This window comes from Bos grunniens, chromosome 7, assembly GCF_055505025.1.
Source record: "Bos grunniens cultivar Pamir isolate PY7600 chromosome 7, Bosgru_T2T1.0, whole genome shotgun sequence".
Taxonomy (NCBI): Eukaryota; Metazoa; Chordata; class Mammalia; order Artiodactyla; family Bovidae; genus Bos; species Bos grunniens.
This window is the reverse complement of record NC_141171.1, coordinates 5,527,740-5,540,816: the sequence shown is the minus strand read 5'-3', so window position 1 is coordinate 5,540,816 and position 13,077 is coordinate 5,527,740. Positions and strand designations below refer to the sequence as shown.

The window sequence follows — 13,077 nt, the reverse complement described above, 5'->3', positions numbered from 1 at the left end:
TCCTGGTGGGGCGTGGCCAGGGCACTTATCTGGAAAGATGTGGACTCTTGAAAGGCCAAGATGGAGAGGGGAGGGATAGCCTTTCTCCGAGAGAGCAACATAAAAGCTCTCATCTTCCAAACCCACCACCTAGGGATCCTTCTCCAGGAAGCCCTCCCTCCTCTCTTTCTGGTCCCCACCCCCAGCCCAGGGCCTCCTCTGGCCTCTTCCTCCTCTGGCTCTTCCCTTTTAAACGCCACCCTGGATTTCCCCGGCGCTCCAGTGCTTAAGAGTCTGTCTGCCAGTGCAAGCGACATGGGTTCGATCCCTGGTCTGGGAAGATCCCACATGGCGAGCGGCAGCTAAGCCCACAGCACAACCACTGGAGCCCTCTCTCTGCCACAAGAGAAGCCACTGCACTGAGAAACCCTCACACCACAACGAGAGAGTAGCCCCCTCTCAGCTCAACTAGAGAGAGCCCATGCACAGCAATGCAGACCCAGCACAGTCAAAAACAGTTCAGTTTAAAACACCACCCTGTCCACCAGTAAGTCACTCTTCTGCTGCCTTCTGGTCTGCAACCAGGGCTGCTGCTGAGACAGGCATGGCTGGCGCCCTACCTGTATAGCATGTGCCTTTTCCCTTCCTGACCTACAGCAGGTGCTCAGGAAACGTTGGTTGTGTTCCAGCTTGGCAGCACTGGGACTGCGGCCTGGGGAATATTACTTAAGCTCTCTGGACCCCATACCTTCATCCCACACCCAGTCACAGAAGATTGGTATGAGCCTCCGGGTACCCTTGAACTGTATTGGTGGTGACCAGACACCTGAGATTCCTTCCCCAACCCCAGACAGGCCTGTTCTGCATCCTGTCCTCCCCCATCCTCACAACATCTGCTGGGATCCAAGGTCAGGACCGGTGAGAGCTTAGGCCTCAGTGTACCTGGGCCAAGCCCTGCCTCTGACATGTCTTCATGTGTGACTTCAGAGAGCAGCCTCTTGCCTATCAGCCTTGGTCCCTTCACCTGTAAAACAAGAATCAAAGCCCTCTCCCCACCTTGCCCCTGGCCCAGGCTTGAGGAAGCCACGTATGCGGGTATGGATGAAGTTCAGACACCACCTAGCTGGTGTGGGTGGTGCCAGAGCCCCCACGGACCTCCCAGCTTCTGGTGGGGCGGGCGCCAAGCCTAACCATGCCCCAGCCCTGAGGGGTTATCTCTGAGCTGAAAGAAAGCCAGACCAGAGCTACCGCGCAGGAACTGAGAGCTAAGTTACCAGTCAGATGGGGAACTGAGAGAACTCCCGGAGGAGGGGACAGCAGAAGCAAAGGCTCTGAGGTGAGACCAACTTTGTAGAACTGCCGTGAGAGGAGCGAGGCCAGACTGCGCTGGCCTGGGGGGCTTAGGGATGGGGAGGGCGGGGGTGTAGGGTCTTTACTGAGGGTCCTGGGCACTGGGGCAGGGTTTGGAGCTAGAGAGGCAGGTGATCACTCTCTGTTTGAAACCTGCTCCCTGTGAGTACAAGTTAACATCCTGAGCCTCTATACCTGTAGCCCTGAATGGAATAATTCAGCGAATGGAGAGGGGATGGTAGGAGCCAGGTTTCTCCCTATTGGAGTGGGAGGTTATAGACAGGCAAAGTAGAAGGTGAGGAGGATCAGTTTAGTAAATGTAAAGGCATCTGTATGAATTCACGTTTAATTCCTATAGATACAGTTATGTATGGGAATATATATAGATCTGGGTATATACACAAGTTAATATACACACATATATGTCCTTGCTCTGTCCACTGAGAGGGCCTAGAAACAACTATACTCCAGTAGTGATGAGCACACTTACTGTCCAAATGTTGGTTTTCTAAAAGTACTCTCCAACGAAGGGCACCAGGGCTGCTCCTTAGAGAAAGGCTGATTCTAGGACTAGGGCAGGAAATGTATCAGATGAGCTTGAAGCTTGTCGTAGTGACAAAGAAAGGGAAGTGTTAAAAGAGAAAAAAAGACAAAGACAAAAGGACAAAAAATGCAAAAGATGGGGGCATGTCAAAGCAACATGAGAGCCAATTGAATGAGCTTCCAATGGCCAAGGCTGGAACAACTTGAACAAGATAATCAATAAAGTAGTATTGGATTATAACCCAAAGTATAGAATAAGTATCCATGATTCCATACCAATATGGGAGAAGAAACTTATTTCCCATCAGAGGAATTCCAAGTAATTTTTTGCCCTCGAGGTAGGAGAGAGTGATTCCTTATCCCTTGGATGTGGGCTGTAAATAGTCACTTCCTTCCCAAGGATAGAGCTTGGAAAGGAGGCAGAGACTAACCTGATAATGGAAACCCCTGCCAGACACTAGCTTAGCCAGGCAATCTCAACGTCACTGAAATTTCATGCTGAAGGTGTGCGCCCTGGACACACTGTGATGGGAGGAGGTTTCACCTCTGTGATCTTCTAACCCATCACCCCAGTCAAACCTAGAGAAAAACATCAGGCAAATTTCAATTGTGGCAATCATTTAACAGTATATAAACATATCTAATCAACATGTACTACACAGGAAATTCACACAATATTATATGTCAAACACAGTTAAATTTAAAAAAATTTTTTAATCCCCATTGAGGGGCATCCTACAAAATAACTAACCAGTTCTCAAAACTGTCAAGGTCATTAATATCAAAAAAGCCTAAGAAACTGCTTAATTCAGAAAAGCCTAAAAAATATGATGACTTGATTTCCCCAGAAGGAGTCCTGGGACAGAAAAAGAACATTAGGGAAAACTGAGGAAATCTGAATAATGTATGCATTTTCGTTAATAACAACATCTCAGTGTTGGTTCACTAACTGTGACAAATGTACCATATTATGTCAGGTGTTAATAACAGGAGAAATTGGGTGTGGGATATGCAGGAACTCTCTGTAATATCTTCATAGTAATTCTGTAAATTGAAAACTGCTCTACAATTTAAAATGTATTTTTAAAAACCTCTATAGGGTTTCTCCGGTGGTCCAGTGGTTAAGAATCCGCCTTGCAATGCAGGGGACACAGGTTCAATCCCTGGTCTGGGAAGAGCTTACATGCTGCATGGCAACTAGACCTGTGTGCTGCAACGACTGAGGCTACACGCTGCAACCACTGAAGCCTGTGCTCCAGAACAAGAGAAGCCACCGCAATGAGAAGCCCACATGCCATCGCTAGAGAGTAATCCCTGCTCGCTGCAACTAGAGAAAGGCTTTGTACAGCAACAAAGACCCAGAGCAGCCAAAAACAACTAAATAAGTAAATCTTTGCTGGGGGGGAGCCCTATAGTTGCCATGCGGAACAGGGATTGTCAGGAGGAAGGGGGAAAGGCAAGAAGAGGCACACGTACCAATAGGGAGCCGAGGCAGCATCCAGGCTGCACCCTGGGCCCAGGCCACTGCAGGGTACAGGAAATGAGCTAACTGTGACCAGTGTGGATGATGAACGGAAGAGAAGGCTCTCAGAGACTCCCAGGCCTCTGGCCAGGTTCCTGGGCGGCCCTTCTAAGTTCGGGAGGCTGGTGGAGGAGCAGGTCTGGAGGCAAGCAGATCAGCCAGGAACAGAGATTTGAATGGAGGACCCACGGGCGCTGTATGAATCTCATTTTAAGAGCACTCACTTGAGGGCGACCGGAGCCTCTCAGGTTTATGACATGACAACATTCTGAAGGATGGCTCTCCCCCACCCCTGTGACCAGATCCTGAGGGTGCCTGCATCAGGCTGTAGATTCGCTGCGTAGCCTGCAGGAGCCTTCTCTGAGCCTCAGTTTTCCCATCTGTAAAATGAGGATCTATATGTGCCGCTCACAGGCTTGTAGGAGGAATCAGAAGAGTCCTTCTCAGTGCTTGTCACACATTTGGAGACTCTTCCCCCAGAGTCTCAGGTGGAAGGAACCGGATCTATCGCTTTAAATTATGCAAATGAATGCGGGTAGTGGGGCGGGGAGATTAAAAACAGGAGCCGCTCCCCCAGACTATCAGCACGCAGGGCTGGTGGAACTGGCCGCCTAAATGGCCCAATGGCTGGCCGCGCGCACTCGCAGCCCGCCCCTGCCTCCCAGGCCGCCGCGGAGGTGGGGACTCTCTCGGCCACGCCCCGGAGGCGGGGCCATCCGGCGGCAGCGCCGCAGCCGCGGAGGGAGGGGCGGGGCGGGCTCGGGTATCAGCTACCGAGCCGCAGGTGGCGGCGGGCGCGGGGCTCGGCCCGAGCTCGGGAGGTGAGTGCTGTTCCCTGAAACACCCCGAACCCCCCTGGCCCCCGCAGCACCCCGTGCGCACCGCGCCTGGCAGCCCGGCGGCTCCAGGGTCAAAGGCGCGGCGGGATGTGAGGGACGGAGAACAGAGGGTGGGGGGCTGCGCGGTGGGTACCCGGTCCTTCCTCCACCTCCCGCGTGATAACCGGGGATCCGCGGAGGGAGATAGAGACCCCTCCTAAATCCTCCATCTCCTGGCCTAGAACTGGAGCGTGCAGCGGGGCTGCTATGAATCGAGACCCCTCCCCAAAATCCCTTTATTCTAAGCCTGGATCTGGGTCTAGGTTCCAGAGCTGCAAAGATGAGCTTGCCGCTCTCCCTCGAGCCTGGGACTCAAGACAGATGAAATGGAGACCACCCCCAATTTCCCTCTTCCCAGCTCTGGCCTGTAGATCGCCCCACCCACCCCCACCCCCGGCCCCGAGACCAACATGAGGAACCCCTTCCTCTGTGCACCCCTATCTAGGCCTGGCTAAGGAGCTGGGGGTCCCCTGGTCCCTCTTCTAGAGTGTCTTTTTCTAGCTCCCTACCACAAGGATGGGGTAATGGAGGGACATTTCACTGGCATCCTCTGCAGGGACCCCAAGGTTGGAATTCTGGGGAGGGTCAGATAGAGTCCCTTGCCTGGCAGGGCCAGGCCGGGCCAGGCTTGGAAAGACCTGGAGCGTGGACTCAGTGGTGGTCCCTACTTCAGTGGGAGATGGGCAGTGAGCATCTGTTCCCAGGGATTAAAATAAATCGAGGTAAATTAGGATCTTGCTGGAGGCTGACTGAAAGTGGGGTGCGGAGGAGGGTTGGGGGGTGGGCGGCCCCTCCATCTGCTTCAGATCCCAGAATTCGCCTGCCTCATCCGCAGTAGGTACCAGGAGGTAGCTTCGGATGGACCTGCCTCACTGGTGACCTTGGACAGATGACAGACCTCCCTGAGCCTTTATTATTATTATTTTTTTATTTGAAAGTGGGATTGAGGCTTCAAAGCTTGTACTCTACTGATTCTGAAATCCACCCACTCCATCTTTTGCTAAATTGTGACTCCACCCTTTTGTTAAAGACGATGGTCGCAGGAGAGAGAGAGACAGGTTTGGAGATCCCTCCATATGCCTTGCTGGGCTCAGAGCCTCGGTTTACTGCACTGAAAAATGGGCTGATGGTCACACTCTGGCATTGCCAGAGGAGTTGCTTTGCCAGACAATAAAACGTATTACCAAGCTGCTATCTTCAGAACAGGGGCTCCTCCACCCTTGTCACGCTGGCAGGACTGCCCAGGGCATATCCTGACCCACATACCTTCACCCACGCCAGGGGCAAGCTAGTACCTAGATAGGATCCTGGGCAGGACGAGGTGGGAGGTGCTGGGCTAGTCTATCCCCTGTCCCTTGGGGCTCTGTCCCTGTGGTGGGGGTGGAAGTCCAGAGTCCCCAGGTTCAAATCCAGCTTTCCTGTGAGTGGTTTTGCCCCTTTGCACCTTGGTGTGTTCTTCTATGAAATGGGCTGAATTCCCCTTGGAAGATCAGAGCAAACTGGCAGAACGGGAGCGCTGTAAATGCAGACATTGTAATACTATAGTCATTATCATACAGTATTATAATCATTACCATATTGTAATTATAATACTAATTGCAATATTAGTGAGCATAAACAGGGTCAACAGCTGATTCAGGTCAGGGCAGGATAGGAAAGGAGGAAATCTGCAAGGGTATTGCCTGCTGTGTCTCCAGAGCTCAGTAGTCAGTTGGTGCTCAATAGGTGTTGGCTAAGGAAAGTGACGGAGAGGGAGGAGACAGCAGGGAAGATTGAAAAATTCCTGAGCAGAAGCTCAGAGGCTGTTCATCACCCAGTTACTGTATGACATGGGGCCACTGCCTCAGTTGCCTCACTGGGGGTGATGGCTGAGTCGAGACCCCGCCTCCAAGTGCCACTGTGAGAATCAGGCCAGACTGTGTAAATGGGCACAACCCTGGTGGCCAGCCCTAGAGGGGAGCAAGTGCATGACAGAGCTGGTCCTTGAAGCAGCATAGCCAAGAGGCCAGTCACAGGAAAAGAAGAGAAAGACCCCAAACTGGCCCTACTGTGAGCAAACTGGAGTCCGAGGGAGAGCAAAATGATAGATCCTGTTTTGCAGAAGCCTAGAGGCCCAGAGATGTCAGGGGCAGCCCAAGGCCACCTACTGAGAGGTCAGGAGTTCCAGACAACCCGTCAGGAACAGGAGCCCTGCCTTCTTTGCTGACTTGGTTCCTGTCTTGTTTTATCTGCTCCCGGACCTGCTCAAATGCTGAACTGGCGAGAAACCCCAGGGTTTTGGGAATTGATGCTGGGGAGGCTGGATCTCCAGGCAGTGCCCGGAGCTTGTGTCAGCCGTCTCTGGGAAGGACTCTGTTCCCCACTTCCAGCAGCCAGAGGATGGGGGCATCCGGGTCAGCTGACAGCCTGCTTTGTGACCTTGGGCAAGGACCTGTCCATCTCTGGGCTTTGCCCTGGCACTGAGGAGGCTGGGAGACCTGGGTTCACACAGGGCTGACTTCTCCATCAGACATGGTGACCACCCTGTCTCAGGCACAACCGTGGAGTCCATAAAGGTGTTTTTAACTTCTTTTAAAATCAGAAGGGAAAGAAAACCCAGGCTTTGGGGTCAAAGAAAACATTTAATATATGGTATTGGAGGCAGACGCTTTAACCTCTGAGCCACCAGCCTCCCATTAATATATTCGTCTCTATGTCAAATGTAGTTGTAAAAATAGTTTAGACTCTTTTTTTAGTGGAGGAAGGGACTCTGAAAGCAAAAGTGCCTCAGGCCCGTGGAAGGCCTCATCCCGTCCTGGGTTTGAGTCTTGGTGCTCCCATTCACAGGCTGTGCAACCTTGGGCACGTGGACTCCCCTCTCTGAGTCTTGGCCCACCTGAGAATGGTGAGATGTGGAATGTTTAGTCTATGTGGTTGGTGCTCAAATTTGTGGGTACTATTTGACAATTGTTATCAAGATTGTATTTGCGCACTAATAATAGCCCCAAGGTGGGGGCCTCAGCTTTCTCAGCCAGCACCTGCGCAGTTCTAGGGAGGTCCCAGGGGTGCTGGTCTGGCGGGGGAGGTGAGCTGGCGGTTGGGCCATGGGCGGGGCTGGGTGAGCTTCCTGTGCCCCAGGCACAGGGGCCTCAGCTAACGGAAGCGGCAGGGGCCACGTGGTTATCTCCTGGTACCCGCCCTGTCTCAGGGGCTCTGTTCCCACTCGCTGTCCGGTGAGTTTGAGCCCAGGCCAGGAGGCCCCCACTGCTCCTCCTTTCCCCTCTCAGGGACAGAAGGGAGACCCCCCCCACACCTGGCCCGGGTTTCGAGAGAAACAGTAGGTGTCACTTCCTGGGCCTGCGCAGGGTCACCCTTTGCTCTGCCACTGTGCTCCCCGACTTTACAACCCTGAGCGGCAGGATGGATGGCAGGGCAGTCGCGGAAATATGGCGAACCAGAGCCCCATCTGGTAGTTTCAAACAGGGGTTCTTCGGCAGACAGGTCAGGGACAAAACCATAGTGACCTGGGGACAGTCAGTGACCTCTCTGTGTTCAGTTTCCTCATCTGTAAAGCTGATATTGAGCCCCACGTTGTGCTTGTGAAGGTTGAATGAGTGTGTGGTGCCTGAAAGGAGCTGGACACAGTGTCGCACTCACACTGGTGCTCAGTGTATGTCTAACGGGGAGGGGCAATCCAATGGGAGCTGTAAAAACAGTAGCAAAGATTCTTGGTTTCGGGGGAACGTAGGCCCTCTGGCTCCTAGGATCTTCTAGGCCTGTACTCTCTAGCAGAACTTCATCTGTGCTTTCTGGTACAGTGGCCACCAGCCTTGTGTGGCTACTGAGCCCTGGAAACAAGGCTGGCACAACTGAGGAAGTAGGAGGTTAATTTTATTTAGTTTAAAATTAAGTTGCCACATGGGGGCTAGTGGTTCCCATGATCAGTTAGCATAGCTCCAAGGGATTTGAAGATGCTCAGGGTCTAGGTCATGGCCAAAATCTAAGAAATGAGATGGGAATTTAGGGCTTTTCCCTCTTGGGATGTCAGCTTTGTATGTCCCCAGTTAGACTAGGTTTCTTCATGGGCTACACTGGGGGCTGGAGTTTCTCAGGGGTCCCAGCACCACCCAACACAGGGTGGTGGTTGGGAATATTTGTTGAATAAAATAATTGTTTGCTTGGTGAACTCCTATTCATGCTTTAAAATCCCAACTCCCATGCCCTCTCCTTTAGTTCAAGTCCCCCAGCCGAATCATCTCATGGACCCTGGTATTGTCCTGGCCAGGTAGGCACATGGTGGGTGCTAGGTGACTTATAGAAGTCATATAACTGGAGGCTAGCTGATAAAGGGTCAAATTAAACTCAAGATTAGAAAACTGTGGCTCAGAGAGGGGCAGCCTTGCCCAAGGTCCTTGCTCAGTCCTTTCTAGTGAGGCCCAGGTAGCTTTCCCATCCCTGCAGTCACCAGCCCCATCTCTGCTGCTACTGTGCCTCTTGGGCTCCCAGCTGCTGCTGAACTGCCCTCGGGGTCATGAATTATGGATGAGGCTTGTGGGCTCTAGTGACAAGCCCAACCTTGACAACATGCCAAGGACACCAAGTGTCCCTCCCTCGCCTGGGAGGTCTGGGGTCCTCCAGTAAGATCCCTTCTAGGCATTTCCTCGTGTTTTGCAGATGGGGAAACTGAGGCACGGAGCTGGACAGTGACTCAGATACCTACCAGGTGAACACACGGGCTTCCAGGGGGCAGGGGCAGGACTCATGGACACACCAGTGTCAGCTGAGTCACCGTGGCAAGGGTTGGACTTTCCATCCCAGGAATGTGCATGGCATGGGGACTGTTGTAAAGGGATTCAGGAGACCCTAAGGGAACCTTAGGGCCACTTGAAGGACCCCAACTCCCACGTGGCCAATCACAGTCCCAGTATCCACCTCTTACCAGACCCTCTTCCGACAGGAGCTGCCCGGTGCGGAGCCGAGTGCTCACGGGACTCAGCTGACCCAAGCGCAAATCCATTGTCGTTTCCTGGCTTTGTTACCTTGGCAAGTAGCTTGAGGGGACTCAGTTTTTCTGTCTCTGAAATGGTCCAGAGGTTTTCTACCCATCCCCCACCCTGAACTCCTCTTCATGCTTAAAAACCCCACCCCCATGCCCCTTCCTCTAGTCTAGGCTCCCCCAGCCCCTATCCCTTCATTTAGTTTAGCTCTGACCCCACAGGGCTGGGGGTATCTGTATCCAACTCTGTCCCCCTAGGCTGGGAGCTACTTGGGGACCATGCCCAAAGCTGAATCACTCCAGGGACCCTGGCATACTCCCAACTTTGGGGCTTTTGGTTCCTCCTCCATCCTCTTTCTCCTTCCTCCACAAGGAGAGAAGTTGGAATTTCCCCTCCTTAGGCCTGAGCTGGCTGTGACTGCAACTCAAATTTGCCTCTCTCTTTGTATAGGCACAAGATAGGAACCTTCAGGGCTCTCCACAGAGGCCATCAAAATGTCATATTTTGGGGAGTATTTTTGGGTAAGTAAGATTCACTCTTATTTTGGTGGGGTGTCCTGGAAGGGCTGTGGGGGCTTTTATGGAGATGGAGAAACCTGGTGGCTTGTGGGCAGAGTTTTAGGCAGATAGAGGGTTTGCAGGGGTTAGAAGTTAAAACTGGGAAGAGTCAGGCTGGCTTTGAATCTATAGCCCCAGATGTCATAGGCCTTGTGGTCTTGGGCATGTCACAGCTTGAACAGGATGACTGAGGCCCAGAGTAGGAATCTCTTACCTGAAGTTGCCCAGTGAGAAAGTAGAGTCAGGTCTCAAACCCAGGGCCCGACCGAGCTTCCAGGATCATTCCAGCCAGGGAATTTCCACATCTTCCCCATGCTGGAGAGTTGGGGGGTTTTCTTGACTTGACCCCTAGGGACCGGCTCACCTGTCTGCTCTCCAGACTGGGGACCAAATAGTATGACCCAAGGAGCCAAGTGAGACAGGTTTTTTTTACTTGTTCACTCTCTTCCTCCCTCTCTGTCACCACTACCACCCACCCAGCCCACTCTAGGAGATGTTGGAGCCCCCAGGAGACTGCCTCCCAACCCTGACCCTGAGGAACCCCAAATCTGGGGGACACAGAGCTAGTAAGACACCTCTAGTCCTACTCAGTCAGGACTGAGCCCAACTTTGTGTGTGCCAGAGAAGGAGCAGGATGCAGAGCTGTGTTTGCCATGGGCTTTGAAGGCTGATTTTCCAGGATGCCAGAAAGGCATTCTGGGCAGGGGGAGCCAACTGGGCAAAAATAAAGAGGCGTGACACGGGGTGGCCAGTGGAGGGCACAAGGACTCCTCTTGCAGAGCCAGGCTAATGGGGAGACACAGAGGACATGTGAACAGGAGAATAGGGTAGGACTCAGGGCAGAAAGCCCCTTCCTTGGTTGCAGGCCCAGAGCTTGCAGAGAGGAAGCCCGTTGCTAGGCAACTAGTTGCCCCTGGCAACAGGCCTTTCTCCCTCCCCAGCTGGGGCTCCTCTTACTAGCGTTTGCTTTCTTAAAGAGGCAGCACCCCCTTGCCACCTGCGGGTGGTGGGTAGGGGGGTGGGAGGGCTGGGGGGAGGGCTGGACTTCCACCTTCTTTCCAAGGGTCACAATCCCTGGATTTGCCTCTGAATGGCTGTGTGACCTCACCCAAGGGCTGCCCCTCTCTGAGACCCCGGTGGCACTTTGTGTAAGGGGGTTTGACCTTTTGAGGATCAGTTGTTGCCCACATTTTGCAGTCCTGACGGGGGCACCTACATGTATTTTAAATTCTTTTTAATTGTGTGAGGCAGGCAAGTTCACTGCAGAAAATTCAGACTAGCAAAGAGAAAATAGTAGCTACCCCCAACCCCTCCCTCCAAAGATAGCCTGGTACAGAGTGGATGAGAGCTTTGAGTTTGAGATTTGAATTGGGCTCTTCTGGGAGCGCTTGGGCAAGTGACTTTGCATCTTGAAGACTCAGTTTCTCCATCTGGGAAAGGAGAATGAAGCTCCTACTTCCCCAGGGCTCAGGGAGCACCCCAGAATGTCTGTTTCTCTTTTATTTGTTTATTTATTTATCTATTTATTGGCTGTGTCTGATCTTAGTTGCAGCATGCGGGATCTTTGATTGTGGTGCACGGACTGTCTAGTTGTGGGCTCAGTAATTGCAGTGCACAGGCTCCAGGGCATGCAGGCTTTAGTAGTGGTGGCAGGCAGGCTTAGTTGCTCAGGGGCATGTGGGATCTTAGTTCCCTGCCCAGGAATCGAACCTGTGTCCCCTGCATTGCAAGGCAGATTCTTAACCACTGTGAGGGAAGTCCCCTGTCTATTTCTTTTAATTAATGTTTCTTTTAATCTATTATTAGTATTGCTGGCTCTTTGCTGGATGATGCTGGGGCCCTGACTGATCTGATCAGATCAGATCAGATCAGTCGCTCAGTCGTGTCCGAATCTTTGCGACCCCATGAATCGCAGCACGCCAGGCCTCCTTGTCCATCACCAACTCCCGGAGTTCACTCAGACTTATGTCCATCGAGTCAGTGATGCCATCCAGCCATCTCATCCTCTGTCATCCCCTTCTCCTCTTGCCCCCAATCTCTCCCAGCATCAGAGTCTTTTCCAATGAGTCAACGCTTCGCATGAGGTGGCCAAAGTACTGGAGTTTCAGCTTTAGCATCAGTCCTTCCAAAGAAATCCCAGGGCTGATCTCCTTCAGAATGGACTGGTTGGATCTCCTTGCAGTCCAAGGGACTCTCAAGAGTCTTCTCCAACACCACAGTTCAAAAGCATCAATTCTTCAGCGCTCAGCTTTCTTCAGAGTCCAACTCTCACATCCATACATAACCACAGGAAAAACCATAGCCTTGACTAGACGAACCTTTGTTGGCAAAGTGATGTCTCTGCTTTTGAATATGCTATCTAGGTTGGTCATAACTTTCCTTCCAAGGAGTAAGCATCTTTTAATTTCATGGCTGCAGTCACCATCTGCAGTGATTTTGGAGCCCCCCAAAACAAAGTCTGACACTGTTTCCACTGTTTCCCCATCTATTTCCCATGAAGTGATGGGACCGGATGCCATGATCTTTGTTTTCTGAATGTTGAGCTTTAAGCCAACTTTTTCACTCTCCACTTTCACTTTCATCAAGAGGCTTTTGAGTTCCTCTTCACTTTCTACCATAAGGGTGGTGTCATCTGCGTATCTGAGGTTATTGAGATTTCTCCGGGCAATCTTGATTCCAGCTTGTGTTTCTTCCAGCCCAGCGTTTCTCATGATGTACTCTGCATATAAGTTAAATAAGCAGGGTGACAATATACAGCCTTGACGTACTCCTTTTCCTATTTGGAACCAGTCTGTGGTTCCATGTCCAGTTCTAACTGTTTCTTCCTGACCTGCATACACATTTCTCAAGAGGCAGATCAGGTGGTCTGGTATTCCCATCTCTTTCAGAATTTTCCACAGTTTATTGTGATCCACAGAGTCAAAGGCTTTGGCATAGTCAATAAAGCAGAAATAGATGTTTTTCTGGAACTCTCTTGCTTTTTCCATGATCCAGCGGATGTTGGCAATTTGATCTCTGGTTCCTCTGCCTTTTCTAAAACCAGCTTGAACATCAGGAAGTTCACGGTTCACATATTGCTGAAGCCTGGCTTGGAGAATTTTGAGCATGACTTTACTAGCGTGTGCGATGAGTGCAACTGCGCGGTCATTTGAGCATTCTTTGGCATTGCCTTTCTTTGGGATTGGAATGAAAACTGATCTGAAGGAGGCTCCATTTGGGAGAGATCAAGCCAGACAAGGATGCCCCAGTCTTGTTGGGCCAAGGCAGGGCTG

General features: G+C 51.9%; 1 protein-coding gene across 4 annotated transcripts in view; it reads left to right on the top strand.

Annotated features, from left to right (window-relative positions):
* Positions 1-4,123: 4,123 nt before the first annotated feature.
* FCHO1 (FCH and mu domain containing endocytic adaptor 1) overlaps positions 4,124-13,077 on the top strand; it is a 29,902-nt gene continuing 20,948 nt past the window's right edge. For 3 of the 4 annotated variants that reach the window (XM_086408482.1, XM_086408480.1, XM_086408478.1), the window contains exons 1-4: positions 4,124-4,215; positions 8,926-8,974; positions 9,209-9,294; positions 9,699-9,769. In XM_086408482.1, coding sequence (XP_086264608.1) covers positions 9,743-9,769 — 27 coding nt within the window. In that variant the 5' untranslated portion in view covers positions 4,124-4,215; positions 8,926-8,974; positions 9,209-9,294; positions 9,699-9,742. Of the gene's footprint in view, positions 4,216-7,426; positions 7,485-8,925; positions 8,975-9,208; positions 9,295-9,698; positions 9,770-13,077 lie in introns of those variants that run through there. The other variant, XM_086408479.1, reaches the window with a different exon arrangement.